Source organism: Venturia canescens, chromosome 3 (assembly GCF_019457755.1).
Source record: "Venturia canescens isolate UGA chromosome 3, ASM1945775v1, whole genome shotgun sequence".
NCBI classification, from domain to species: domain Eukaryota; kingdom Metazoa; phylum Arthropoda; class Insecta; order Hymenoptera; family Ichneumonidae; genus Venturia; species Venturia canescens.
Window position 1 is genome coordinate 21,173,946 of NC_057423.1, and position 14,189 is coordinate 21,188,134.

The 14,189-nt window shown below is 34.7% G+C and overlaps 2 protein-coding genes across 2 annotated transcripts; both read left to right on the top strand.

Moving 5' to 3' along the window:
• Positions 1-678: 678 nt before the first annotated feature.
• On the top strand, positions 679-9,744 carry LOC122408479 (DNA polymerase III PolC-type-like; the record flags this gene model as incomplete). Its single annotated transcript, XM_043415272.1, has 2 exons — positions 679-692; positions 9,003-9,744. Coding segments are annotated over 2 exons (756 nt in total), but the record flags the coding sequence as incomplete, so codon positions are not given.
• On the top strand, positions 5,592-7,674 carry LOC122407534 (uncharacterized). Its single transcript, XM_043413827.1, has 2 exons — positions 5,592-6,310; positions 6,397-7,674. The coding sequence occupies exons 1-2, from the start codon at positions 5,998-6,000 to the stop codon at positions 6,606-6,608; spliced, it is 525 nt and encodes a 174-aa protein (XP_043269762.1). The 5' UTR covers positions 5,592-5,997; the 3' UTR covers positions 6,609-7,674.
• Positions 9,745-14,189: the final 4,445 nt, after the last annotated feature.

Consider the following 14,189-nt stretch of genomic DNA (forward strand, 5'->3'; position numbering starts at 1 on the left):
TGCCATGTCGAAAATTGAAAAGAAATCGATTGTATTTTTCATTCAAGACAGTGTACCTTTTATTGAAAATGTTGCGATACTTTCCCGTTGAAATGCGAACATCGGAATATTTCGTATAAAATTGTCTCCATGCTTGACCTAGTATCACTAATTGTACAATCTCAATGAGTGCACGAGCGAGAATTTTCAAGCTCAGATCCCCTGAATGAGACACAATGAAAAGGTCGTTGAGAACATGAGAAAAAAATCAGAACAGCTTACTTGTGCACGTCCTACCCTCTTATGTACTTTTATGTACGTTCTCTCTCTCTCTCTCTCCCTCTTGAGCGGGAAAGTGTAGTAAATTTCTGCTCCGTATAAAGTTTACTTTTATCTATTAAAAAACAAACAGTATAATTTATCACAGTGCATAAATTGTTTATAGTGGTGTCTGCAATCATTTTGTTACATTTACTTATCTGTGCGACAGTGAAACGACTCAATATTCTCATTTTCATTTCATCAGTGATCTCCGCTGCGATTCTGACAGTTACGGCCATACAAATTCTATATGTTTGTGTTAGTGCCGATCACCCACTTGACTAATCAAACTATCCTCGTCATCGATGTTTATACAAATCGGAACCACGCATGTTAATTAAGCACTTTTACGCTTTTTAATGGTTTTTCATTTATCTGTCTGAAATTCGTTCGTTTTTTTACTGCATTCAAGAATCGCTCACTGACTGATTACATAACCCTAAGCTGTCAATGACATAAACTTATTCATGTATACTAGGGTATGTCGAAAAAAATCAATATTTTTTTTTCGGGCTTCACAAGCATTTTTCTTCTTGTTATACCAAACGATGAAGCTAGCCAAAAGCACATCTCAAAATAAAATTATTTCGGCCGGCCCACCGCATACTTCAATTTTCCATAAGAATAACACGTGAAAAAAAAAACTTCGGTGAACATTGTTCCATATCATCTGTAAAAAAAATTGCACAGATATTCTACTTACGTATTTTTGTAGAAAATTGAATTCCCTACAAAAAAAGTCCTTAGAGTCATTAGCCTAGAACCAATCGTTCAACGGTTACAGCAGTTTGAAGTTTCTAACGTCACCTAGCCTGATTTCGCACGTATCATTCCTTATTTTCGAGGTCGCTCCTTTTCGATCATTTTCTTATAAGTCTCTGCCACCATAGAGTAAGAAATGATTAGCTTGCATGTGATTTTTTTGGATTTAAAAGCTTCTTAGAACAATTCCATAATGTTGAAATTTGGAGTTACTCATGAATTACTTGTCCTTCGATTGATATCATAAATTTTAGTGCTGCACGTAACTCAAATGGTAACTTTTTTCAATTTATTAGAAAATACTTGGCCTCGAATTGATATAATAAATTTTAATGCTGCACGTAAATTAAATGGAATTTTTTTTAATTGATTTAGCCCTTCGAATCAAATAAGAAGAATGAGGCATTGGTTTCCAAAATGATTTCAAGCGCGATTTTTCGGTTTTTATTTTTTACTTGTTATTTGATTCTTTTGACACTTTAAAAAATAGATACAGGTTAGTTTTTTTTAAAGATAATGTTTTTTCAAGGTTTGTGAAATTTTTTTCGAATTGTTCGGTATTTTTTTTATAAAATAATAATTTTTTTGGCAATTTTTTATAAAATTTTTTTTAAAGTTTGTTTTATGGATGGAATTATCAGCAAACGAGGGACCATCAATGTACTTGTCCCAACTTCTTTTTCCTAGGGGAAGTTTATGGTTTGATATCACGTCTTTTTTCTCAAAAGTTCCTTATTTATGTTCAGTTGACTATAGGATTTTAGTTTACATTTCTATGAATTATTTATGATTTTCGGCTTATAACGTTGGTTTTCACAAAAAAAACCTATTTTTCGTCAAAATAGTACTGAAAATATTTCGTCACAGGTCTGTTCTGGGACTTTGGCAATTCTTTTCCTTGTACTCTAATATGTTTTGTCAATTAAGAACTCAAGAGCACGGTCGAAAGCGGGTTGGAGGCCGGGATATGATTTTCGGCTTATAACATTGGTTTTCACGAAAAAAGACCTATTTTTCGTAAAAATTGTACTGGAAATATTTCGTCACAGGTCTGTTCTGGGACTTTGGCAATTCTTTTCCTTGTACTCTAATATGCTTTGTCAATTAGGAACCAAAGAGCACGGTGGAAAGCGGGTTGGAGGCCGAGATATGATTTTCGGCTTATAACGTTAAAAAAAAGAAAGGAAAAGAGGAAAGATAGATCAATTTCAAGTCACAACAAATCCAACAGAATTGGCCATTTTTGAATGTCGTTTTTGCATTCTGAACCTAGACATTTTCGTGTCATCCAAAACGTGCCCTTGATGAAATATATTTCCAAAGTTTACAAGTGGCTGCTGAGATCTTTTTATCTACAGTTTGATAGTTGCAGAAAAAAGGCACCCGGAAACATTTATTATGTCAGAACTCAAAGAAGCAAAAAAAACTGAGCAAACTTAATTCAACAGAGCAACGGAATTCAACGGAGCAACGGAAGACGTTTAAGGTACCTGCATTGGTTTTAGAAAAAAACAATTTCAGGAGAATTTAAAAATGCATTTAGAAATTAAAAAACTCAGAATAGTATAGAAAAAGGAAAATTTAGGAATTTAGAAAAGCTGAAGACGTTTGTGATGAATTTTTGAGATTACATGTTACGGTTGGAGTAAAAAATTTAACTGATTGACTCACATGCTGCGACAAAAAAATATGAAAGTTTGAAAGTATTCGCTCCATACTGCAGTAATACAAACTTCAATACTATTTGAAAACAAACACTTTAAAACTTGCTGAATCAAGTTCCATTACATATTACCATAATCAAAGATAGGGGGTGATACTTAGCACATATATTTATCCACAGAAATTTCAAAGTTTGTAGGTATCTGCTTCAATGTATCTGCGCAATGAGTTTGGAAGACAGCAATTTCAAATCCATCCATAAATGAGCAACTGAAGACTTTTGTAATGAATTTTTCACTTCATATTTATGTTACGGTGCGAGTCAAAAAATAAAATGAATGGCACAGTATATAAATTTTATAGTTTGCAGATTTTTGCTGTATTTCAATGATCCAAATCTATAGTATTAGAGTGGAAAGTTGTTAGAAGTCATAATGTTACATTAAAATGACATAGCGCACATAGCATTCAGAAATTCTGTAGGTTTCCATGATGTTGGCAGGTATTATACTTAATCGCATCGAAAACTGAGCAACTGTACACTTATCGTAATGAATGTTTTCACCAATAATTCCACATTTGCAGTTTGCAGAATAGGAATACTCAACATACACGTCATTTCATAAGTATTGTTGTCAATATTTGTGTTTGCCTACCGCATTCCGAAGATTCAACTTTTCATATTATCAGGAAAAAAAGCATGCAAAGACTTTTTAGAACAAGTTTCAAAATTTATTACTCGACAGACCAGGTGGAAAAAGAATAACTACACTTATATCAAGACCAGAAACGGTTTTGAGAATCTGTTGTACAAAATGTGCGATTGATGATCATAATTGGAAACCTCTTGAATCACGTTACCACAATCAGCATGAAGAAATAGTAGAAAATCACAGGACACATATTAGGCAACCAATTAAGGGGGTTATCGTGATATTTCATTTTCTATAGAAATACTTAAAAAAATTATGAGGCACTCATTCCATCACTGCAAATAACGTGTTAAAATTTCAGAAGGCCTAGCTTCATGTTTTTCGAGAAACAAAATCGCAAAGTTTTTTTGTTATACACGGGCTCTTATGGAAAGGTCGTCGCAAGCTCGTCGCGAAAGACACGTTTTCTCCTATAACTCGCTTAGTTTTCTATAGTTTTTCATTAAAAACGAATATGTTGAAGGTGACTATGTTTAGAACCACTGTCTGAAATTTCAGTACACCTAGCTTCACGGTTTATAAGATATTGTAGTATAAAGTTGCACATTTCGACGAAAATCACACGCGAGTGAGACACGACGGAACGTATAGCGGTGTTATGTGGCAACGTTGCAAAGTCGGCTATGTAGTACTCTCCAGTGCCAGGACTCGCGCCGCGTTTCCGTCGCACACACTCTCTTGCAACGCGCTTTTTTTATTCTTTTTTGCTTCTGCCATAGCCAAAAGTGCCTTTCGTCTATGATCGATTACCTTTTGCTTTGCTAAACGACCGTTTTTCTTTCGTACTCGTCCCGTCATTGTGAAACAATAAAATAAATACCTTGTTACTTTTTTGATACGACTGTTTTCACAAGGAGCAACGTTGCCAGACGTGAGAGTTCTCACACGTACAGACTAGAGCTACGCGTGTGTGACTACAGTCATTCGCAAAAGTTTATCGTTTCGGGAGGAGTGGGGAGTATACTCGAGTATCCTCAGCTCCGATCGCGGCGCACCAACATTTAAGCGCGTATTGTACAACGATAACCCCCTTAATAATATGCATCGATTCACTGCAAACCGATGGAGTCAAAACAAGGATCGGAAAGAGCAGAGCCAAACTCAATAGGAAGCAAAATATGGGAATATTCAAAAATGACACAAGAAATAAATTAGAAAACATTTATTCGATTAGAGTTTCTCACATTATAAACTAACAGTTGAGTGTGCTCTTGTTTTATTAATAATATTTCAGATCGGAATAAGAAAATTTGACGTTATAGCTTGACGAACATTTTTCCTTACAACTTCCAGACCTATTTTTGATAAACTGATTTGCCTTATTTAAATTATTCACTAACTATGCGAACGTTTGTTACATTTGTCCCGCGCTTTCGTAATGTCAAATCCCGGCCGATTCGTTACCACACAGCTATCAAAGGGAACTCGTATATATAACCTACATTATTCGGCCTGTTACACATGGTCAATAATATTGCACAATATAGGTGATTGCATAATATTATTGAACGTGTAGATGTGGTATTGAAACATTGGGCAATCATTGAACAAAAGTTTGAGCTATCTTAAATTTATGGCGCACTACACACCATACAAACTTATTGTGCAATATTACTGTGCAATATTATTGACCGTGTGTAGCGGGCCTAACAGATGATAACAGACGGTATACAAGAAATTATTGAGGACTATCAAAAATTCTTTCATCGGCGATTGGTTGAGACGGATAGATTCTCACCAGTGATTTGGTGTGATGATTTGGTGTGATGGATTGTATGTATCGGTCTAAACTAATATACAGATGCGTCAACTCCGTAAATGTGTTCGTATTTTTGCATAATCTTGAGGCCGTGCAAAGTTTTTTCTCAGTTATTACTCTACCGCGATCATGCTGATTTTGGGCGTAATGGAAAGAGAATTTATTAATTGGCTCAAACTTCAATTTTCAAGTTGCGAAATGAATCCTGAGTTTCATTATTCTACAAAATAACATGTCGATTTTACCCCCACTACCACGAATCGTTTTATTCAGAGATAATATAGTCTCGGCGAGAGCCTCAGGCCAGTAGACGACAGGGCTGTCGAATTCCATTAAAGTTGATCCCCTACGACAGCCCCAACCAAAAGTTATGTACCGTCTGCATATTAAAAGGGTTGATAATTCGTTCGGATCGTAATCAATAACTTTGTAAAGACCATATATATGTACTCGGCAGCAGCAGATATAGTACAGATATCATTTGCTTCCGTAAAATTTATTCTGAAAGTATTTTTGATCTGACATCGCGAGGAAACTTTTTGACGGAACTATCCGGGCTACGCCTCAACACATAGAAAAGGTTGCCTATACAGACAACGCATTCTTATGTATGCGTGTTAGAGCGACGATCGTGGCAACGTTGCGCATCAGCTGTTATATACATATACCGATATTCACGTGCCGAAGTTGAATCTATATCGAGAGAGTTCTTTTTGAAAAACGAGGAATTTATCAGAAAAATGTCAGATCGAACGCGACAAAAGGGGAAGTTTATTAAAAAAAAAAGTGCTGGCGAAAAAAATGAAAGCCGTAGCGGCTTCGTTGCAAGCGCAAACACTACAACCAAGAGCCGATCGGGAAAATTTGGAGGTTATCCCTTGTCATGGGAGACGTATTGTCGAGTTGACAGAACTCGGCAAGAATCTTCGGTGCTGCAAATGTTTCAAAGTTCTGTCATTAGAAAATATAGTGAAGGAAACACGTCTCGGGCTCATCTCATGTTTGACGGTCTCTTGCGAAAGTTGTTGTGTGAATACATCCGTTTTAACCGGGAAAATGCACACTTCGAAAAATGATGCCAAATTGTCAGACGTGAATACGAAAATTATCCTTGGTAAGTGTTCTGATTTCATAATTGAATTCCATATATATTTTTCAGATTTTTAATTGTTAATAAAAAGTTTTTATTGTCATAAACAGGAGCTGTTCACGCAGGCATTGGTTCCACCGCTTTGACCAAGCTCTTAGATGGTTTGAACATACCTCCGATAACAGATAATTTATTCAAGCGATATGAACGAGAAGTGGGACCAGTGATTGAAGAATGTGCGAAGGAAAGTTGTCAAAGAGCTGCAGAGAAAGAGCGCAAACTAGTAATTGAGAATGTTGAGAAGTTATGCGATGAAATGTGAGTTTACGGCATGATGGGCCAGGGCTTTTTTCATAGATTTTGTTTTGCGTAGATGAAATATATTGACATATACATTTTCTTTGGTATAAGATTTTTCATAAAGCGCTGTAAGAATTTGTATTCCAAACTCTGCTATGAAGAACTTTTATTCCAAGCTCTGCGGCGCTGGAGATTTTTATTCGTGTCACTTATTACTATCAATTTGAGATTGAATTCATTTTTTCTCCTCTATGATTGAGTCAGTAGTAAAAAAAATTTCATTGCAACATTTTTATTGAAATTGCACATGTTGGATAGAAAGAACTTTGGTTCCGCAGAATTTGAAACTTAAGAACTCACCATTCGGCGCAGATGAACAGACACAAATTTTTCCTGACGACGCAGTTAAAAGCTATGTAGAGTAAGAAAAATTGTTACCTCAATCACCTCAGTTACAGAATGATTGTTCAACAGATGAAATTATTTCACTTTGTTGCTCTTTAAAAAATCAAACTAAACAAAACAAACTTGGAATAATTCCAAAATATAACCTAGACCTCACAAAAGTAATGTTTATATCATATTTTTTGATCCATCGCAGTCAGTGCAGAAATGTATACAACACAGATGAACTATTTACAGTTAAAACAATTATTGGAGAAATTCATGAATTGCATGGGTAGGACTCAAAAGTTCGCTATTTTAGGCCTTCGAACTTTTGAGTCCCACCCGAATTGTATTTTTCTTAATGATCATTTTTTCAGACTTTATATATATATTATATTTGCGTATGCAAACTTTTCTGTAATTTTATATAGAAATATTTTTCTGAGGATATGCTATTGCAGTCCCTTATAATTTGTACATCGTGTATTGTTCACAACGATCATGTGAAGGCTCAATAAAAATTCTTTATAGTGAAGACTAAGCGCCGATAGAAAAATAATGAAATACTAAACTGTGAATTTTACTACAGATTTTTTTCTAGGTTTACTATGACTCATCTTTTAGCATTATATAATTGTATTATATTGGGAGAATCGACCATTAAAAAAAAAATAAAATACTAATAAAACGGTCAAATATTCTATGAGTTTGATTATTTCATTTTCTACGACTGTCTGTTTGTATTAGGCCACCTGAGATAGACGAAGCGATCTATCCTCATCTGCATGATCTTGAACTTGCAATAAACTCTGACAACCATGAAACCCTCACAACGAAGAGACTCTACAATGCTGAAAGCGACGGAAAAATTTGATGCAGCATTGGGTAACATCGTCAATATTATCGTTTCTTACGATATGGGATGGAGTAAGCGAGGCAACGGAAGAAGTTACGACAGCCTCAATGGTTACGGCGCGATAATAGGATTTTTCAGTGGCAAGGTTCTCGATTTTGCGACTAGAAATAGGAAATGTAAATTCTGTGATGCGGGTCGATCCAAAGAAGATCACGATTGTCGGTTGAACTTCCAAGGAAGCGCCAAAGCCATGGAGCCTGATGTTGGGGCTGAGTTGGTGAATCGAAGCACTGTTTTGAAAGATGCAGGACTCAATGTTCGAGTTCTCATCGGAGATGAAGATAGTTCTACTATCGCGGCAGTACGTCGAGGAAACTCGCAACAAATTTTTAAGTTAGCCGACACGAATCACCTCCGAAAACACTTCGTCAGTGAATTGTATGAAGTACAAAAAACTTACAAAGAAATGAAAAAAAAAGAAGCTATCCCTCATCTCAAAAAGTGCTTCGGATACGCAGTAGCCCAAAATAAAGGAAAATCTGTGGATCTAGCCAACTGCCTGCGTAGCATACCCGACCATTTCTTTGATCGACACGAAAACTGTGGAGATTGGTGCCTCCGTCGCTGTGATAGTTCAGGCATTCAAAAAGTTGTATTTCAAGATCCAGGGCTGTACGAGAAACTCAACGAAATTTTTACAAAATACGCCAATAACGCTGCGAAATTCTCGGTCTCAGCGTCAAGCCAAGCCAACGAAAGCCTGAATAACATAATGTCTCATAAAGCTCCGAAAAATCGGTGTTATAGCCTTAGCGAATCGGCTGATTTTCGCTTTTCCAGTGCTGTCTGCACTAAAAATGACGGTGAACGTTATTTACTGACTGTTTCGGAAAAAGTTAGAATTTCACCCAGGAAGAATACTGCAACATTTATAGCGAAACAACAATTGAAACGTTCGGAAAGAGCGTCAAAAGCAAAGTTGCCCAGCACAAAAAGCCGCAGAAATATATTGGCTGAGCAAAGACAGGCTTTGCGAAAGAAGGCAGAGCAGGCGGAAGGAATTCAGTATCAATCAAACTGTGGCTTTGACATGGAAATCAACGATTTGCGAAATAATTTTACTGAAGGCATCAATAACAACAATATGGAGAACCCATTGCCAGTGGATTCAAGCTTTATATTCTTCGACCTGGAAACTTCGGGCCTTCACAAATCAGCAGGCATTCTCCAGATTGCCGCTAAGTGCGGCGAGTCCACTTTTTCTGAATATGCCAATCCTTCTCAACCGATAACACCCAGCGCAACTGCAATCACGGGCTTGAGAAATGTCGCTGGAGAATTATTTCTGTATGATAAAAGACTACCGTCGATTCCCATTCATGAAGTGCTACAGAAATTCAAAGAGTGGTTAGATGTTTTTAAACCGTGCATTCTTGTGGCGCACAATGCCAAATTTGACACTCCACGGTTACTGTATGCTCTCAAAAAAAATTCGATGGTAGAAGACTTCAAAAATATCATCGTTGCATTCGCCGACACTCTCGTAATTCTAAGGAAGCTTCATCCTCAAAGGAAAGGTCCCGGAATGTTCAAACTTTCCAGGCTCGCTGAAGATCTACTTCATATAGAACCGACTACAAAATTTCACGAAGCATCATACGACGTTGATATTCTTGAAAAAATCGCTTCCACTATTCCAAAAGAAAAATTAATTGCGAATAGCAAATCTTTCACGGAATGTTTCGTTCACGAAGCTTGTTTGCAAAAGACAGCGGTACTCGAACGATCTTTAAATGTTTTCAAGGGTGTTATTTCTGCAGGGATGATTAAAAAAATAGCAAGTGCGGGAATCGACAATACTAAAATACAAAAAGTATATGCAGAAAGTGGAAGAGACGGTATAGTACAACCCTAGGAAAAAAAAGGTTGGGACAAGTACATTGATGGTCCCTCGTTTGCTGATAATTCCATCCATGAAAAAAACTTTAAAAATATTTTCTTTTTAAATTGTCACAAAAATGATTTTATAAAAAAAAATACAGAACAATTCGAAAAAATTTTCACAAATCTTGAAAAAACATTATCTCTAAAAAAAAACTAATCTGTATCTATTTTTTAAAGTGTCAAAAGAATAAAATAACAAGTAAAAAATAAAAAACCGAAAAATCGCGCTTGAAATCATTTTGGAAACCGATGCCTCATTCTTCTTATTTGATTCGAACAGCTAAATCAATTGAAAAAAATTCCATCTAATTTACGTGCAGCATTAAAATTTATTATATCAATTCGAGGCCAAGTATTTTCTAATGAATTGAAAAAGTTACCACTTGAGTTACGTGCAGCACTAAAATTTATGATATCAATCGAAGGACAAGTAATTTATGAGTAACTCCAAATTTCAACATTATGGAATTGTTCTAAGAAGCTTTTAAATCGAAAAAAATCACATGCAAGCTAATCATTTCTTACTCTATGGTGGCAAAGACTTATAAGAAAATCGATTCTTTTCAGACTTTCAGGAGCTTCTGATATTATTCACAATATTCGACGTCGATTGGATCGATACAAATTATGTTTAAATATGAGTTAAAAGTACTTGTCCGGCCCATCACTATTCATTCAAATAAAAATCAATCATAAAAAAACGAAATTGTACGGCAGAGTCCGGTTGAAAATCGATTGACATGCGATTTATTATTAGTTTAATGTTCTTAATAATAGTATAGGTTAGTTATACCGAATGAAATTCGTTCGCTGGAAAAAGTGAGAAGTAAAAATTGCCGTCATTCCAATGCCAACTGGGGAGTTATTTTTGGAAGCTTGAACATATTTAATGTGCAAAATGTTTTTTATTTATCGATGCACAATAACATCCCTTGTATAGTACAGGACAGTTCGTTTCCATTCTTAATCAATTAGCGCAATTAAGGGAATATTACTTGAAGATAACTATCTAAATACGCTCTGCATGAATATTTGTGCTCGATCAGATCTAGAGAAGCCCTGATTTTTATTTGAATAAACAATTTTGATGGAAAGTGATGGGCCGGACAAGTACTTTTAACTCATATTTAAACATAATTTGTATCGATCCAATCGACGTCGAATATTGTGAATAATATCAGAAGCTCCTGAAAGTCTGAAAAGAATCGATTTTCTTATAAGTCTTTGCCACCATAAAGTAAGAAATGACTAGCTTGCATGTGATTTTTTTCGATTTAAAAGCTTCTTAGAACAATTCCATAATGTTGAAATTTGGAGTTACTCATAAATTACTTGTCCTTCGATTGATATCATAAATTTTAGTGCTGCACGTAACTCAAGTGGTAACTTTTTCAATTCATTAGAAAATACTTGGCCTCGAATTGATATAATAAATTTTAATGCTGCACGTAAATTAGATGGAATTTTTTTCAATTGATTTAGCTGTTCGAATCAAATAAGAAGAATGAGGCATCGGTTTCCAAAATGATTTCAAGCGCGATTTTTCGGTTTTTTATTTTTTACTTGTTATTTGATTCTTTTGACACTTTAAAAAATAGATACAGATTAGTTTTTTTTACAGATAATGTTTTTTCAAGATTTGTGAAAATTTTTTCGAATTGTTCTGTATTTTTTTTTATAAAATCATTTTTGTGACAATTTAAAAAGAAAATATTTTTAAAGTTTTTTTTATGGATGGAATTATCAGCAAACGAGGGACCATCAATGTACTTGTCCCAACCTTTTTTTTCCTAGGGGAAGTTTATGGTTTGATATCACGTCTTTTTTCTCAAAAGTTCATTATTTATGTTCAGTTGACTATAGGATTTTAGTTTAAATTTCTATGAATTATTTATGATTTTCGTCTTATAACGTTGGTTTTCACGAAAAAAGACCTATTTTTCGTAAAAATTGAACTGGAAATATTTCGTCACAGGTCTGTTCTTGGACTTTGGCGATTTTTTTCCTTGTACTCTAATATGTTTTGTCAATTAGGAACCAAAGAGCACGGTGAAAAGCAAGTTGTAGGTCGTGATATGATTTTCGGCTTATAACGTTGATTTCCACGAAAAAAGACCTAAATTTCGTCAAAATTGTACTGGAAATATTTCGATAGAGGTTTGTTCTTGGACTTCGGTGATTTTTCTCCTTGTCTTCTAATATGTTTTGTCCATTGGAAACTCAAGAGCTTGTAGCAATGCGTGTTGCGGGCTGAGATATGATTTCCGGCTTATAACGTTAGTGAAAAGAAAGGAAAAGAGAAAAGATAGATCAAATTCAAGACACAACGAATACAACAGAATTGGCCATTTTTAAATGTCGTTTTTGCATTCTGAATCTAGGCACCAGTAAACATTTATTATGTCAGAATTCAAAGAAGTAAAAAAAACTGAGCGTACTTGATTCAACAGAGCAACGGAATTCAAAGACGTTTAAGGAACCTGTATTGCTTGTGGAGGAAAACAATTTCATTTCAGGATAATTTAGAAATAAATTAGGAAATTCAAAAATTTAGCATAGAATTTAGAAAAAGGAAAATTAAGATAATTAGTAAAGCTGAAAACTTTTGTGATGAATTTTTGAAATTACATGTTACGGTTGGAGTAAAAAATTTAAATAATTGGCACACATGCTGCGACACAAAAATATCAAAGTTTGAAGGTATTCGCTCCATACCGCAGTAATACAAACTTTAATACTATTTGAAAAGAAATACTTTAAAACTTGCTGAACAAAGTTCCATTACATATTACCATAAAGATAGGGGGTGATACTTAGCACATATACTTATCCACAGAAATTTCCAAGTTCGCAGGTATCTGCTGCAATTCAATGTATCTGCGCAATGAGTTTGGAAGACAGCAATTTCAAATCCATCCATAAATGAGCAACTGAAGACTTTTGTAATGAATTTTTCACTTCATATTTATGTTACGGTGCGAGTCAAAAAATAAAATGAATGGCACAGTATATAAATTTTATAGTTTGCAGATTTTTGCTGTATTTCAATGATCCAAATCTATAGTATTAGAGTGGAAAGTTGTTAGAAGTCATAATGTTACATTAAAATGACATAGCGCACATAGCATTCAGAAATTCTGTAGGTTTCCATGATGTTGGCAGGTATTATACTTAATCGAATCGAAAACTGAGCAACTGTACACTTATCGTAATGAATGTTTTCACCAATAATTCCACATTTGCAGTTTGCAGAATAGGAATACTCAACATACACGTCATTTCATAAGTATTGTTGTCAATATTTGTGTTTGCCTACCGCATTCCGAAGATTCAACTTTTCATATTATCAGGAAAAAAAGCATGCAAAGACTTTTTAGAACAAGTTTCAAAATTTATTACTCGACAGACCAGGTGGAAAAAGAATAACTACACTTATATCAAGACCAGAAACGGTTTTGAGAATCTGTTGTACAAAATGTGCGATTGATGATCATAATTGGAAACCTCTTGAATCACGTTACCACAATCAGCATGAAGAAATAGTAGAAAATCACAGGACACATATTAGGCAACCAATTAATAATATGCATCGATCCACTGCAAACCGATGGAGTCAAAACAAGGATTGGAAAGAGCAGAGCCATAGTTAAAAAGAAAAAAGACAGCGCAATTGAAAGAGAACAGAGATCAAAATTGTTTCATGTATCTGTGCATTAGTTTCTGAAGACAGTAATTTCAGATCTATTCAGAAATAAGTAGGTGAAGACTTGAGTAATGAATATCTTCGTTAATATATTCCAGTCGGAACCAAAAAGTTAAAAGATTGGCATACCTGCTATTTCACAGAAATATCAAAGTTCATAGGTACTTGCTACGTACCAGATATACAGACTTTGGTGCTATAGGGAAAAACACTTCAAAATTACATGAACCACATTTTTGAAACTTATTATATGACACATTCAAAAAAAAAGTGACAGATACGATGCATGTTGAAGCAAGCAAAATGCTGTAATTTTGTATGTCTCCTTGGTTATCCGCAGACAAAATATTTGATCACATCCAAAAATGATCAGGTGTAGACTTGCAGACATGAATTTTTCAACCCACAATGCCAATCGCAAACATGGTCTGGAAATATTCAATATACATGTCACTTCATCTCTTTGTCGAACTTTAGAGGTGTTCATTGCATTTCGAAGATACAAATTTTGATATCATGAAAATTAAGCACCCAATGACTTATTGAAATAAATTTCCAAATTTATCATATAACAACTCAAGTGAATATATCTATGCATTTACATGGCCTAAAGATTTTTCAAAACTTGGGTGTATGAACAAGCAATCATGAAGGCTTTTTGTTATAAATATTTCAAATTATCTTGTTGAAATTAATATAAAAAAATAGAAATA

What these genes read in the sequence shown, in the direction of transcription:
- LOC122407534 (XM_043413827.1), top strand. Translation starts at nt 5,998, where the DNA reads ATGAAAGCCGTAGCGGCTTCGTTGCAAGCGCAAACACTACAACCAAGA. An exon ending in GAATACGAAAATTATCCTTG is followed by an intron (nt 6,311 to 6,396) that starts GTAAGTGTTCTG and finishes TGTCATAAACAG; the next exon opens with GAGCTGTTCACGCAGGCATT.